The 16,487-nt window shown below is 46.4% G+C and overlaps 1 protein-coding gene across 5 annotated transcripts in view; it reads right to left on the bottom strand.

The window, feature by feature from the left end:
* Positions 1-16,487, bottom strand: part of SNX29 (sorting nexin 29) — a 587,226-nt gene that overhangs the window by 456,118 nt on the left and 114,621 nt on the right. For all 5 annotated transcript variants that reach the window (XM_045521723.2, XM_010961733.3, XM_045521724.2 and 2 more), the window contains 2 exons: positions 8,753-8,817; positions 6,438-6,490 (listed from right to left, as the gene is read on the bottom strand). In XM_045521723.2, the coding sequence (XP_045377679.2) occupies positions 6,438-6,490; positions 8,753-8,817 (118 nt within the window). The remainder of the gene's footprint in view (positions 1-6,437; positions 6,491-8,752; positions 8,818-16,487) is intronic.

The following is a 16,487-nucleotide window of genomic DNA, read 5'->3' as shown; positions in this document are numbered from 1 at the left end:
CCAGCTTTCTCCTCCCTCATCTTCAGTCGTTCACAGACACCTCAGCCACTTTTGTCGCCCAGGAGGACACTCCTATTACTCACTTGTCTTGAGTTTGACTCACTTTTTCTAATTGTACAAACCTGTTTTAAAAGGAAAACCTCTATCGCTATTGCAAATGGGAAGCCAGCATTGTGGACCCTAAACAGAGTAGCCCTAAAAGTAAATGCTCTTCAAATACAGTATTAAATTCTGTCTCTGAGGCTGCCAGAGGAGGGCTGTGCATGAAACCTGCACACTCTGTTTAAAGAGAAGAGGACCGCTGGAGACACATTTTTTTGGTTTGTTCGTTTCGGTTTTTGTGTTTTGTGTGGTTTTGTTTTTTTTTTTTTTTTTTTTTTTGAGGGGGAGGTCATTAGGTCATTATGTCTATTTATTTGCTTTTTATTAGAGTTGTTTTTTTTTTAATGGAGGTACTAGGGATTGAACCCAGGACCCTGTGCAAGCTAAGCATGCGCTCTACCACTTGAGCTCTACCCTTCCATCTGAGACCCATTATCTTGAGCTGTATGATACTGCTAATTTTTTAGGTCAAACGTGATCAAATATTGGCAGTTTCATTTAACTCAACTTAATACCAAACCAAGTCTTTCCCCCAATAATTTCACTGAGACTTACAGAGAATTAAAAGAAAAACTGGGTAATGGAAATAACTAGGTAATGGGAAGGAATTTAATGCCGTGATGTTTAACACTTAATGTGAAATACCTACGATGATACAAATCTCTCATGTGGGGGAAGCAGGTGCTAGGAAAACAAGAAAGGACGTGGTAGAGAATGAGGGCCACGCTGGGAATATGCAGTCTGTGCCCCATTCCTCTTTCACTGCCTACAAACCACACAGTCCACCTAACCGAAGTCAGTGTCCCTGGCATCGACACTCAGGAGTTGATAATAAACAAAAGCTGTACAACTGACCAGCCTCCAAGCTTCTACACCTGTAAAGGAGGGAAATGATCCCCCTCTTAGTTGCCTGCACCCCATGGTCACTGCAAGAATCAAATGAGACCTACGATGTAGACTTACGTATTTGCAAACCACACAGAGCTGTTACAAGAATGATTATCATTATAAGGTGGCAGCAGCAGAGATAACTGTTATGCATTCTGACCACCCCGTATTCATTCCATCTCCGTAACAGCACCCGGATTTCATTTTGAAGGTTTGTTCCCTCCTCACTGGAAACCATCTTGGGGGGATGATGACGAACCCAGGCAGACATCTTTGCACTATATGAGCCAACAGGATCCCACGAAGGTCCTTCAGCCAATTCTTCTGCTGGTGGCCAGGAGGAAGCCACATGACCCGAAACTGGCCAATCAAGTGTTTCCTCCTTGGAATGTCAACCTTGGGCAGAATGAGAGCAAGTCAAAAACAGCTGGTGCTCTCTCCAGCAGCAGGGCCTCAATTGGACCATTTCGAGGACCCTGTTTCCAGCTTAGAAGACTTTCAAAGCGGCTTTGACTCCTTCCTGATTCCAAACCTGACCCGCCATCAATTCCATGAGTTCACAATATCCTCCAGTGGAGGATACTGATGTGGGAAGACACACATATAAGAAGTTTCATTTTCCAAAGGGGACTGAAAACTATGTCCAGAATCACATGGGAAGAAACCCTTATCTTCCGCTGTTCCTCTGAGAGTAGGAGAGAACACTGACGAGGCTCAGTAATTCACAGTAGCCCTCCTGTTCTGCTTGTGGTCTACTACCCACAGCGACAGGCAGTATCGGCAGGTGTCACAAGCCGAGTGATGAGTGTCCCAGCCAGGCTTCACTCCCTGAGGGGCAAGGACCTCCCTCTAAGGAAAGAAACTAACAATCCTACATGTCTGGCATCTTTACACACAGTATCTGACTTAATCCTCAAAAGTGGCATGGTAGAAAGGATTCTGGTCCCCTTTTCTGACGTGTTTTCTGCATGACATCAAACCATTCTCTGACACCAGCTGGTTGTGTCCTACCATTCAACTCAGTTCTGACACTGTCGACCTGGATACGGCATCAGATCCCACAGGTTAAGGTCTCCGTCCTGTAAGAAAGCACCTCCTCCCCACCACCACCTCTTCAGTCACACATCCAGCTTGTCACCTGTGCTTCTGACGAACCAGCTGTGTATCTTGGGGGCTCCCACGACCTCTTCCTTGGGTTCGATTAATTTGCCAGAGCGGCTCACAGAACTGACAGAAGTATTTTACTTACTAGATTACTGGTTTATTATAAAGGCTATAACTCAGGAACAGCCAGACAGAAGACAGGTACGGGCAAAGAGCCGGAAGCTCCCGTGCCCTCTCCAAGCACACCACTCTCCCTGCACCCCCAAGTGTTCACCAAGCCAGAGGCTCTCCAAATCCTGTCCTCTTGGGTTTTTATGGAGGCTTCATTACACAGGCATGGTTGATTAGGTCACTGGCCACTGGCAATTGAACTCTATCCCCAGCCCCTCTCCTTCCCTGGTGGTGGGGAGATGGGACTGAAAGTTCTAACCCCCTAATCACCTGGCAGGTTCTCGTGGCAACCAGCCCCCAACCTTTGGCACTTTCCTAAAGTCACAACATTAACATAACAAAAGACACATTTCTGGCTATCATGACTTTGGAAATTCCACGGGTTTTAGGAGCTCAGCACTAGGAATAAAGCAAGAACAAATACATATATTTCTTATTATAAATCACGGTATCACAAGAGACCTAATCCTCAGGCTTAGAGAAGTTAGGGAGGTAACGCAGCTGGAGGGGAAGAGCCAGAGTCAAAGCCAGGCCTTGAGAGCCTGAGAACCTTGGTGCTGCCTGCCCAGGGCATACGACCGCCCCCTGGATGTGGCCCTCAGCATCATATTCTATAATCGCTGCCTCACTGGACTACCTTCCCCAGCGGACACAAAGCCACCTGAGGGGTAGAAACCTGTCCGAAATATTTGGGAAGCCCCAATGTCTAGCACAGAATACGACACCAAGGAGGTTCAGTAATTAACTGATGAACAAATGAGGGAGCTAACAAATATTTATTGAGCACTTACTATGTGTCAGGCACTGTGGACAAAGTGTGTGCAAAACAGGCTTATCTCCAGCTTGTCATCTAGCTGAACAGACATAATCAATTCATCATACAAATGTGCAGTAATGGAAAACAGCTGTACAGACTCCAACAGTACAGAGCACGTCCTGAGGGCCAAATCCGGGCCTTAACAGAAAGAGTCTGCCAGTCAGTGGTACAGAGCAAGGAAAACAGGCCCAGATGGCCAGGACTAGGGCAGAAGGGGGAGGATTAGTATCAGTGGTCTAGACGATTTCCCTAAAAAATTATTAAAACGCTTTAAGAACAAAAAACAAAAACCAGAAAAGGCCAGGCCAGGGTGGCAGGAGCAAAGAACCCGGGGTGAGGTATGGGGCCCTCCAGGCTGTGTTAAGGACGTGGGTCCTTTTCCCAAGAGCAGAGAGAAGCCAGTGGAAGGTTCTCCACGGGGGAGTGATGTGTGGGAATCTGCTTTCTGCAGAATTCTCTCAATGCAGAGGAGGCAGGACAAGAAGGAAGACAAGGAGTCGTTCTGTGGCAGCCGTCCTGTGAGCATGTGGGGACTGGGGCGAGGCGAATAGATTTGAGATCAGTCCTGGCGCCAGGCCTTTTGTCAGGGCTGAGGAGAGCGGCGACAAACCCTTTCTTTTCAGGCTTCATGACAGTTGTCTTAAAATGTTCACTGATTTTCCGTCTTCGGGTTAAACCTTCTCACAGAATGAGGACAGCAATGTGGCCTTTCCTACACACAGGTGGCGCCGCCTTCGGCCGAACACATTTCAAGATAAGACCAAGACTCTGATCTTGAGAAGGAACCCTCTGGGGGGGAGTACAATTTAAAAAAAAACACTCAGCTTCAAAACCAAGGTACTCACTAAATGCGATGCAACAGAGAAAGAGTAGACTCTGGAGCCCAGGAAACTGGGCTCCGACCTCTGACTCTGTCATTTTCGAGACGACTCACCCAGGCTGTGTCCGTTTCCCTCTGAGCCTCTGTTTTCTCACTTAGGCTGCCCTCCTCCTGAGGCTGCCCTGAGGACGGAGAGGCAGCTCCGCCAAGAGAGGCTGCAGCTCTAATCGCCACTGCCTGTAGGAAGCAGGATATTCCCTCCGGCCATAAAGCACTTACCTGGAAGGAATTAACTTCCTAAATTTTACTATAAAACACAACAGTTTAGGGGTAGAGCTCAGTGGTAGAGCGCGTGCTTAGCATGCATGAGGTCTTGGGTTCACTCCCCAGGGCCTCCATTAAATAAATAAGCCTAACTACTCCCCTCCCCTCCAAAAAAATTAAAAGTTAAACACAACAGTTTATATAATAAAAGTTATCATCTAAGAGCACGTGAACCTAACGTTCAGAAATGGATTCTCTCTGTCAGGAAATGAACAGCACAATTACAAAAAGTGATAAAGAAAAGAAGTCCTGACTACAGACACACACGCACGAACAGACACACACACGCTTTCATGCACACACGTGCACACAGCCTGGTTCAGCAGACCTAGGATGAGATGCAGAATTGCATTATTAATTAATAAGCCTCCCAGGTGATTCTGATGCAAGTGGGCCTTGGGTCCCAAAATGAGGAACCCAGCCCTGACCCAGGCCAGGCCCCATTACAGGCCCTCAGGAAGAAATGAAGCAGTAAATCGGTTAATGATCGAATGTCACAGACATATACTGTGAACCTAGTGTATGTCGGGCACAGAATGTCAATGCAAACCATGGAGAAGGGAAAAACAGAGAAGCTGCCCCTCTGCCCTCAAAGCTCATGGCCTCGTGGTGGCAGTAGTGTTTAAACACCTGAACACATATGGTCCGAGGCTACGCACACACTCAACCAGACGCTGAACTTCACTGAGCACCTTCTAGATGCTCCTGGCACTGGGGATGCATCAGTGAAGAAGACAACCAAACATCCCCGCCCAGACAGAGCTGACAGTATGGTGTGGGAGGCAGAAAAAAAAAAAAAGAAAAAAAGCATAATGTACAGTTGTTAGTTGGTGTTAACTGTCACGGAGGAAAACTAAGCAAAGAAGAGGTAGAAAGGGTATAATTTTAACTCTGCACCAGCTTCAAACAGTCACTGTAACTCCGTTAAAATGTAGCGCTACATGCTTTGCTCACGGCTGGTGAAGTGTCACAAAAGAACAAGGGTTCAGGGGCACAGAGAAGGGAACTGGCTGTGCTGGGCGGGTTGGGGTCAGAGGGCAGGGAACAAGCACCGACACCAGGATGAGATGAAGGCTGAGCAAGTGAGTCCCTTCCTTCCCTTCCTTTGAGGGAACGCTCCCCCTGCCCCACCATGGCTGCAGAGCATGAATCAGCCTCGAAAGACCTCACCGGGCACTTCCAGCAAATGCTTGTGTCTCTCTTACCTTTGCCCCAACATCGCTTCTCCTCCCAGGCACTGTTATAAGCGCATGCACTTAGGTCAGCCTTTCCTGGCCCATGAAGGTCGGTGGCAATTTTTAGGACTTTTTTTTTAATTATAGAAGGGACACACGATCACAGTATCAAATATGAAAAATATTAGAGAGTGTAAAGATTCCCCATAGTCTTAACCGCAACATTATCTCTATTCACATTTTGGTAAGGTTTTTGCCAGAGCTGCTGATCAACATAGTAGGACCACTCTGCATCTGTTTGTTTTGTTTGTTTGTTTGTTTTTATTGAAGTTTAGCTGATTTACAATGTTGGGTTAGTTTCTGGTGTACAGAACAGTAATTCAGTTATACATATATATATATTCTTTTTCCCTGTGCTATACATTAGGACCTTGTTGTTTATCTATTTTATATATAGTAGTTTGTATCTGCTAATCCGAAACTCCTAATTTATCCCTCCTCTCTCCTTTCCCCTTTGGTAACCATAGGTTTGTTTTATACGCCTGTGAATCGCTTCTTGTTTTGTAAATAAGTTTATTTGTATCACTGCATCCATATTAATTTTGTATCCTGCTTTTTTCTTTTACTATATTATTTTTAAAATACTATACATGCATTTTTCTGCTTAAAACAAATTCTGTATGGACATCAATTTAATAGCTACATCACATTCCATTCTACTGACGCACTACCCTTTATTAACTATTTCCCAATTGTTGAGCATTTAGATTTCTTAGTTTTCATCATTATAAACTATGGTGAAAACAACTTCATGCAGAAAAACATTTCAAGCAACTCCCTCGGAACGGATTCCTAGATGGAGAACTATGGGAAGCTGGAAATACTTTAAACAAGTAGTTACTGCACAGACGATCAACAGATCACACAAACTCGATCGCTGCACCACCAGGCAGCAGCGGCTGACTACAGAAGCTGGTCAGTCTCTGACCACCTTTTAGGCCTTGTCAGTAAAAGGTTTTAGGAGCTTCATATTTACCTGCTGTCGGAATCCGAGGCGATCTCCTTCCTCCCTCCAAAGCGGATCTGGCACTGCAAGGAAAAAGCAGCCACTGAGAACAGCTGTTGGGATGGGACACTTGAGTCACAAAACAGCCCACATAGGCCTGCAGGGTCGTGAGGGACACAGGTCCAGAAACTCTGGGTGCCGAGTCAGGGCGTCCCCATGCCCTGGGGAAGAGGGGGTCAGCCCAAGACGTAAGATGGTGGACACCCCAGCCTTGCAGCCGCCACTTAAAGGAAGCCCTTATCTCGCACTTGTACAGAAGCGAGCCTTGTGTGAAAACAACGCCAAGAGGAAAACAGAAGCACACAGCCTTCCGCAGATTATCTGGGAAGCTTCTTTATCCATCAGCAGCTGACTGTCTACAACACAGAGCTCTTAACAGGCAATAATTAAAACTTCCACACATCTGTGATGATGGGTCCCTTCTGACAGGGCCTAAAGTTGTTATGGCGGCTGTAACGTTATGACAGCATAAATCAACCTTCAAACAAGTCATCTGATTGTGCTGAACAACAATTTACCCAGAGAGGGTGGAAACAAAGGCAAACTGTTTTTTTTTTTAACTTTGTTGAAATATAGATAACACAGAATTTACCATTTTAACCATTTTTAGTTATGCAATTCAATTCACACTATTGTGTAACCATCACCACTATCCACTACTCTCTTTTAAAGATATAGAATCTCTACTATGGGCAGCAGGTTTGCAAGATTCTTGAACTTGTTATCCAGAAAAAACAATACATATATATATAATTTATACATATATGATTTATATACATATAAACTTAAATAATACTTTTGACAAAACTCAGAACCACACACTTAAAATTGGTGTATTTTTATTGCATGCAAATTATGCCTCAATAAAGTTGGTTTTTGAAAGATATACACACTTTCACCCCCACAAAAAAAAAACAGTAACAACAACAATAATAATAGCAGCTCTGAGCAGAAGCTCCAATTTATTTCTGTTTAATTGCTACATTGAAGGGGTTCAACTTGCCTCTTCATCTTCTTATTTTATTTTCCATTTCTGGAGCAAAGAAAGAAGAAACTGATAATATGGGCTACATATTTATTGTGGACCAGGCAATGGCCCTTTAACCACTTTAACAAATGCAATTCCCTCAACAGCCCTGTGGAGATCGGTGACCCAATTATAGAGAGAGAGGTGCTCAGAGATGTTGGATGAGCTGCCCCAGCACACACAGCTGTCGAGAGATGAAGCAGCATTTGACCCCAGCAACATCTGGGCCTGTGTCCTTTCCACCACACCAGGACACCTCGAGGCCTGGGCAGATGCTAAGTTCTCTTGGCTCACATCAACACTTAACAAATACACTCCCATTAAAGTACATATTTATCTTCACGTATCGTGATTACATTCAGCTAATTGCCAGTCGCCCCTTCCAAAATGTGAGTTCCCAGGGCTGGATCCTAGCTAGCTCTGCTGCTTATTAACTGTGACACCCACAGCAAGTTATTGGACCTTTCTGCGATCAGTTTCTTCACCTGTAAAATGGAAATAATGTCCAAGAACTATCTCACAGGGTGGCTGGAAGGATTAGATGTAAAGCACTCAGTAGAGAGCCATGCACGTGACTTATGTGCAAGAAACGATGGATGTCTGGTAGCTACAAGCAAGCAAACTGAAGCCAACTTCGTGTCACAGCTCGTTTCCACACCCGGCCAAAAGCCAGGCATCAAAAATAGCATCAACCAGTTAGAGCAGAGCCCATCTGGCGGATCCACAGAATCCCTGAGCACGGCCTCATTTCTGCTCTTGCGCTCGCGGGGCCCTAACTCCAACCACCACTGCAGCACCCTTAAGAGTTGCCCTAAAACACAGCTGCTTGGAAATGAAACTCTGAAACCCACATCGGTGCTCTTCTCAAAGGGACATCACTGAAGAATGGGGTCGGGTCCTCCAAGGGGCTGTAGAAAGTCCAGACCCAGGAGCTCCTTCGTCCCTACCTCTGGTCGCTATCATTTTCTGGAGGAAGCAATGAGCCTCACTGTTCCAGATACAAAGTGGGAGTCTGTCTGTGTAGATAAGAGGGCAGAAATGAACTTTTTGTTTGTTTGGGGGGGGGTTTGTTTGTTTGTTTGTAGGTAATTAGGTTTATGTATTTATTTAATGGGGGTACTGGGGATTGAACTCAGGATCTTGTGCACGCTAAGCACACGCTCTACCACTGAGCTATACCCTCCCCAGAAATGACTTCTACATTAAATATCCAACACTATTACTTGACCTCAAAGTTAAGTGTGAGCTTTCTTCTTACCTGTTTCACTGCATCCAGCAGTCGCTCCAGTAGAAATTGTCTTTTCATGTCATTGTTCTGGGATCCTAAAATGCAATGAGGCTTGATTAGTTCTGTTTGACATTCGCCTTCTATTAAGACTTTCTGACATATATGGCTGTCCCTAGCTAGCATCAGACTTCTCTTTGACAAAATATTTTTTCTGATCATAAAAGTAAATTCATGTGATAGGATTACCATATAACCCAGCACATCTGGGTTTATAAGCAAAAGAATTGAAAGCAAGGTCTTGAAAAGATATTTGTATACTTATGTTCATAGCAGTATTACTCACAGTAGATAAAACATGGAAGCAACCCAAGTGTTCATTGACAGATGAATGGATGAGCAAAATGTGGCATATAAATACAATGGATATGATTCGTCCAAGTCATGCCCCGGCCACCCGGTTGATAACAACTGTGTCCACGTGGTGAACACTTCCAGCATGCCAGGCATGAAACTGAGTCCTCTGCATGCACTGTGTCCTGTGATTTTCATGACCACCCTCTAAGCCAGGTATCAGGATCCCCACACCACAGATGAGGAAAGTGAAGCTCAGAGAGGACAATCCGTTGAGGGCATTGACCAGCTTGGTATTTATTTAACTTCTACTGTATGCCAGGCAATGTTCTAAGTGCTGGGGACACAGGAGTTAAATGCTATAAAAGAGCCATCTTCTCATGGAACAGAATTCTATTAGGAAGAAACAAGTAGTATTAAAGTAAACTAACAAAGAAGATGATGTTAGAGTCATACGAGGAAGAAAATCCAAACGGGGTGATGAGCCAGGGAGGAAGCAGGAGGGCCACGTCAGCCAGAAGAGTCGTGGAAGGTCTCTCTGCCCAGGGGACATCTGAGCTGTTTAGAAAGAGAAAGAGACGCCATGGAAAGATACAGGAGATCTGCGTTCCAGGCAGAGCAGAGAGCCAAAGTAGAGGGGCAAAACAGCTGGCTTCTGGTCTTCCAGGACCAGAAGGAAGGCTGCTATGACCTGAGCAAAAAGCCAAAACAGACAAAGACCAGACGTGGCAGGCCCGGGGCCAGTCACAAAAACCTCACGGATCATTTAGGTTTTGTTCTAATTGGAACATTAACTGTTGGAACTGTGACCGTGACTGGACACCGTGCCCCTCGAAAGCTGTGTTAGGACTATCTCTTGGGCTCCTGCCTCACTCCAGGCCCGGAGATAAAGCCAGTCGGTAGACACTCCACTCTACTGTGTGTAGAGTCACAACAGACTTCCCAAACGCTGCCACTGTTATGTTTTCTGGAGGAGACTTTGAGAAAGAACAGCCTGCGTATCATTCCCATCAGATAAGAAGCCATCCTGAAGCGTCACTCCAGATGGCTGGAGACGCACCTGCCCAAGGCCCTCAAACACCGCTCTCAACACCTGGATCTCTCAACAAATTCCGCTCTTTGTTTAGCAGAAGGTCCAGTTTCTGCTCTCCAGAATAAAGAAGGCAGGCTTTCCTTCTTCCTTTTTCCAAGTTCTGCACCTAACAACTCTACTTGCCCTAAGACAGTGCCAACTGGAAACTTAACAAGGTTTTCCCCTTAAGCGCTTTTGCTATTTTTTTCTGATCACAAAAGTAATTCATGTCATAGAATTACCATATTACACAGCACTTCTTGGTTTATACACTAAAGAACTGAAAGCAGGACCTTGGAGAGATATTCGTATGCTTATGTTCCTAGCAGCATTACTCATAGTAGCTAAAACGTGGAAGCAACCCAAGTATACATTGACAGATGAATGGATAAGCAAAATGCGGCATATAAATACAATGGATATGATTCACCCTTAAAAAGGAAGGAAATGCTGCAATACACTACAACAAAGATGAGCCTTGAGGGCATTATACTAAGTGAAATAAGCCACACACATAGAGAGAAATACCATATGATTCCATTTATATGAAGTACTTAGAGTCGTCAAAATCACAGAGAAAGAAAGTATAATGGTGGTTGTCAGGGGCAAGGGAGGGGAGAGAATGAGGGGTTATGGTTTAATAGCTATACCTCTGCAGTTTTACAAGACGCAAAGAGTTATGGGGATGGATGGCGGTGATGGCTGCACTGCAATGTGAAGGTATTTAATACCACCAAACTGTGCATTTAAAAATGGTTAAGATGGCAAATTTTATGTTATGTGTATTTTACCACAATAAAAAGAGTAATTCATGTGAAAAAAATCAATAATAACAAATCAGGGGGGAGTGTACAAAGAAAATAAGAACCTCTATTGCCTGATAACTGTTAGCACGGTGATTCTCAAGCTTTCCCGTGCGCACAAATCTCCTGGGGTCTGGGTAAAAGGCAGGTTCTAACTCAGAAGGGCTGGGTGGGGCCTGGGAGTCTGTATCTCTCCAAGGTGATGCTGATGCTGCTGGGTCCTGACTTGAACAGCAAGGATTTAGCACCGACCCTTAAGGATACGCACGACAGTCCTAGATCTCTCCTGTGGAACTCTCGCCACTGCTTTTTCTAGAAGAGATGTCAGCAGCCTACTCTGCCTCATCTTGCAAAGCCTCTCCTCATGGTGGGAGGAAAAGTCTGCTCTCTGTAGAGACAGCCTGAGGTTGTGCAGGTCTCGGCCCACCGCACGCCCACCCTGACTGTCATCTCTCTGCTGACAGGAAGTGCACTTGAGTGAGGCAATCCTGACCCCAGAAGGGACACCTGTGGCCATCCTAGCCCTGGACAGGGATTCAGAGAAAGGGGTATCGTAGGGTGGAGGGAGCATATGTTGACAGCAAGAGGTGCCCAGGAGGCCCATGGCCATGAGGAACAGTGGAAGGAGCGTTAGTGGGAAGTCACAAGGCATCATAAGGTCTCATCCCAGCCAGGCTGCTGGCTGGCCATGTGACAGGGACAGTCACTTCCCATCTCTGGGAACTGGCTTCTGCATGAGATCAGATCCTCCTAGCTCTGCAGCCCGCACACAAGGGGCCTCTGAGGAGACAGGCAGCAGAGCAATCAGTGCTCCAGGTCTCTTTCTTACCTTCTCCCGGGGACAAGGAAGACCACTGCTCCCAGGGCCAAGAAGACTCCTCCAGTCTCAACCGCTACAACTGAGAGGAGCGAGGAGCCGGCGCCTAGCTACATGAGCCTCAACTGTGGGCTAAGCCATGAAGTGCCTGGTACCTAATCCTCAACAAAGAAGGAAAGGTGGCTCCATTCAACAGGGCACTGAAGCCAAGAGGAAAAGACCTCCCACTCGATGCTATGGGACTACAGGAAGTGCTCAAGGAGAGGTTCAATTTCACGTCCCGTGGCTCCTGGCTCGTTCACCTGCCAAATCTTGCTCACTCTCAACCCCTGGAACAAACCTGCCCCATTGCTGGTTCGGGAATGATTTCTCTGTGAAACCCCAGTCTTTGAGCTTCCTTCCCTCTCCAAAGGTCACCCTCAGTCAGCACTACCAACCAGAGAAGCCAGAATGGGCTTCCTTTTCTTTCTTTTTTTAATTGAAGTATAGTTAATTTACAACATTGTGTTAGTTTCAGGTAGACAGCAAAGTGATTCACAGAAGAGGCTGCTTTTAAATTTCTTGTTAGATCACCATCAAAACGAAAATAGAAAATGCAAAAGCACCCCAGGGAATACCCCCACCCAGGTCCACAAGCCCGGCAGAGAAATGCAGTGACCCCCTGAGGCTCTAACTCAGAAATCACACGTGTGTCTGAAAATCAGTCACCTGGTTCAGGTGTATCCCTGTCGTCTGTCTTTAATGTGTAGAATCCGTAAGATCCTACTTTAATTTTTACCACAAACCTCCAGCCTTCAGTGACATCCTGGGAAGACTGAGCAGGGACTAAGAGTAGGACACACCAGCTGTGTGACCACGGGCAAGTTACTTCACCTCTCTGCACCTGCTACATATTAAATAAGTGAATGTATATTGTGCACCTATAACACTACCTGGTTTATACCAAGCACTTTATACATGCGCACTATTATTATTGTTGTTGTGGTCAATCCTATACCTCAGAGGCCTAAAATCTCTGGCTCTAAGAAGTGCTTTCAACTGGCTACTCTCCAGAGCGCAGGCAAAGCAACCCAATCCAGGCCTCCGTGTTAGCTGCTCTGGGTGGGCATAAGGGTGAAAAAGCATCTCGGGCATCTAGGGGCGGTGGAAATTAGCAAGATGCCCCAAGGCACTCTTCGTATATTCCTGCTAGGATCCTGGCCACAACCCAAGAGATCAAGGTAATCATGACTTAAGCAACAGTACTTCCCTGCCTCTCTATACAGCGGCAGAGGTAAAGGCATTTCTCTGGTCTACGGCCAACCCTTGTCATGCACTAAGCAGGTGTAAGGGAGAAGAGGAAAAGATGGTGCCCACTGCAGCCCAGGAATTCTGCCCAAGGTCAGGCACAAAGCAGGGCTGAGACCCTGGTCTGCCTGACTCCTTCCACCACATCACTCTACCATTCTTACTGAAAAAGCGGGACCTCGAGCTGTGCTTGAAAAATGGAAAGGACTAGAACAGGTAAATCCATACAGACAGAATGCGACTGCTTAGTGGGAACGGGTGTCCTTTGAGGGTGATGAAAGTGCTTCGGGACTAGATTGAGGCGATGGCCGCACAACATTACAAATGTCCTAAATCACCACTGAATCGCTCACTTTAAAATGGTTATTTCCGTGATTGTTAAATTTCCAATTTAACCACTGTTAATTGTTTTAATTGTATTAAATGCATAAATGGTTTTATGTTATATGACTTTCACCTCAGTAAAAAAATATGTTTTATGAGAAGGATTGCAACAGGTGGACAGAGACCCAGAGCACATCCCTAGCCAAAGGAGCGACTACAGCAGGAGCCCCCGAAGGGCAGGACAGGCTCCAGCGAGCATCCAGCACCATGCTGAGTCACACGGTAGGAAAGCCAAGCTCACTTCTCTTTCACGTTTCTGATTATACTGAGGGGAGTGTCTGTGTGATGCTGGTAACTCCTTAACTCCTGCATCAATCAGGGTCCTAACAGGAAACAACAGACAAACTCAAATACGGAGAGCTCAAAGAGGTTTACTTACAGAAGACCCTACAAAGAAATGGTGTAGATAAGTGATTCTCAACCAGGATTTCACCTCCCCTCTCCCTGCAGCACATTTGGCAACGTCTGAAGACATTTTTGGCACAACTCGGGGGCTGCTACTGGCATCTAGTGGGTAGAGACCAGGGATGCTGCTAAACACCCCACAGCACACAGGACAGCCTCCCCACAATGCAGAAGAATCCAGCCCAAATGTCGGTGGTGCCACAATAGGGAAATTCTGCCCTAACATAAATAAGTTTGATTATCCCATTTCACAGAGAGTTAAGTTCAACTCCCACTTGTGCTCTGAACCCCATCTCCTCTCACCTGCTCAAGGACACATTCCAGCAAGTCCCTCTTTTCCCCACACCGTCAATTTTTTCTTCTCATCTACGCAATTCCTACAGCACGTGGGGATGTCATAACACCTCCCTCCAGTTTAATAAAAACCATGCCTTGCCCCTCCACACCATTCCAGTCACAACCCCGTTTCTCTGCTGCCCTGTCCAGCACAGCTTTCCTCCACGAGAGTGGCCAGGCCACCCCTTCCACAACAGCTGTTCCCAGCTCTGGCCAAAAGCCCCTTTGCTCCCATCTCCTCTTGAACCAAATTATCTACACAGAGGCCATAACATCTGGAAGCACAGATGAATACACAACAAATGACTTTCTCATATAACAAACACATGATACATTCAGTGATACTATGTGATTTGTTCAGTGCACCCTGCAAAGCTGCAATTAACATGGCATTTCTATGGAGCCCCGTAAGCATGTGGGGCGCTGTCTCAGGTGATGCGTGTTTCTGATTTTCACTGAACAAACCTGTGCCTTTAATATCCCCTAGAACAGGGGTCAGTAAACTTTTCCTGTAAAGTATTAGGTGGTAAATATTTTAGGCTTTGGTCACAACTACGCAACTCCATTCGTATGTCTCAAAAGCAGCCATAGACAATGCATTAATAAACTACTGAATGAGGGTAGACGTTTACAAAAACAGGCCTGGGCTGGACTTACCCCACTGGCCATGGTTTGCCAACCAAAGCACTAGGGGAATTAATCAGAGGAGGTTTTTAAAAATTAAAACTATAGTGTCTATGTTTCCGGACTTTATTGCCACCCAGTAAGCGGTAAGATGGTTACATGTTAGGGGTCCCCAGCAGGCTGCAGACCAGGCCCACATCAACATCACGTTCCCATCTGCCCTCACGCTGTAGCCAGCACTCCACGTCAGAGCTTCACAAGGGACAGGACATCAACTTGTGGTCACTAGTAGAATTCATACTCAGCCACATCTGCAGACATCTGGGATGCCTGGTGCTCTCGGTCCAGTGGTGAATTTGGTACTGCTGTACTGCTGTTTTTGTTGTTTGATTGCCACCCCCTCCCCCCTCCCCCTGTGAAATCCACCACCATTCCAATAAAGAGATGGGAAGAAAGCAGACATGGAGGAGGAGGGGGCAGAAAGGGCAGCCCACTACAGATCCAAGGCATATTCAAGGCCAAATCAGACCCCTCCAATGCCTACAGGGTCAGGTGGAGAATGTAAATGAGTGAAGTGGGCAGGGAAGGCAGAAGAGAGGGTGGGGTGCAGGCTGCGTGAACTGAGGCAGATGCTCCTTTAGAGGTGGCAGCTGCTACTCAGCCCCAGCTGATGGAATCACACAGCAACACCAGCGCAGGGTTGCCCCACCTCCTGGTCTGTCGAGAGAAGCTGTGAATTCAGAACTTTATATCAATTAGTTGGCACTTAATTATACTCTTTTTAGAGTAGTGTTTCAGCCAACTCTGCATGAACCAAACATAACATGCCTGGAGGCCAAATCTGTTACCAATTTTCCATCCTGAGAAACACATTAAACCTTTACATCCACAGGTAAGGCAGGTGCTGGCAGCCCCACTGTAACAGATAAAGGAACTGAGGCTTGGAGACATTGATCACTTGTTGAAGAAACAGCTCAGAGGGGAGAGACCTAACATTTTACCCCAGAGCCCAGGCCTTCAGACTTCCACAAAACTAGGTAGCCTCTTGGACAGGTAACCTTCAATGCAGAAAAAGGGCTCCCTGTGCAAAGGGCCACCAAAAGAAAACCAATCTCTAAATGGCGGGCTCATGGTCACTTTCTCTGAGAAAGCTTCCTGCCGTGGGCCCAATAAACTGTTCTCTGAACTGTGCTCCCCTGCCTTCCAGCCTTTAACCTCTGGTATAATCTCTACTGCAGAAGGGATTATGGGGGACCCTGAGCCTACTCCCCGCACCCAGCCTGAGTGGTGAGCCTTCCCAGGGATAGAAACAAGCTTTAACGTGGCCCTCCTCTCAGAAGGAACAATTGCTGAATCAAGACTTTAGAGGTCAGTTCTGTGGCCCCCCAGAGAGGACCAGAACAGACCAGGACCCAGAAGCAGGGCCCCGTGCGCGCAGTGCACTGAGGGAAGCGCTGGTTTTGTCTGCATTCGCACAGGAACACATAAGACAGACAATCGTTCGTCCCCAAAGTCAGGGCGCTGGTTCCCAGCATTGCAGGATGAAGTGGCACAGCTGGATGAGGACAAAAGGACAGAGTGTCTGCCACCACACAATGGAAAGAGGCAGGCTCTGCTTGGAGGCAGATGGCCTTGGGCCACTCAAGTGACCATGTGAAGCCTAAAAACAAAGACTGGGTCAACAGC

This window comes from Camelus bactrianus, chromosome 18 (assembly GCF_048773025.1).
Source record: "Camelus bactrianus isolate YW-2024 breed Bactrian camel chromosome 18, ASM4877302v1, whole genome shotgun sequence".
In the NCBI taxonomy this organism is placed as follows: Eukaryota; Metazoa; Chordata; class Mammalia; order Artiodactyla; family Camelidae; genus Camelus; species Camelus bactrianus.
This window is presented reverse-complemented; position numbering and strand designations above follow the sequence as displayed.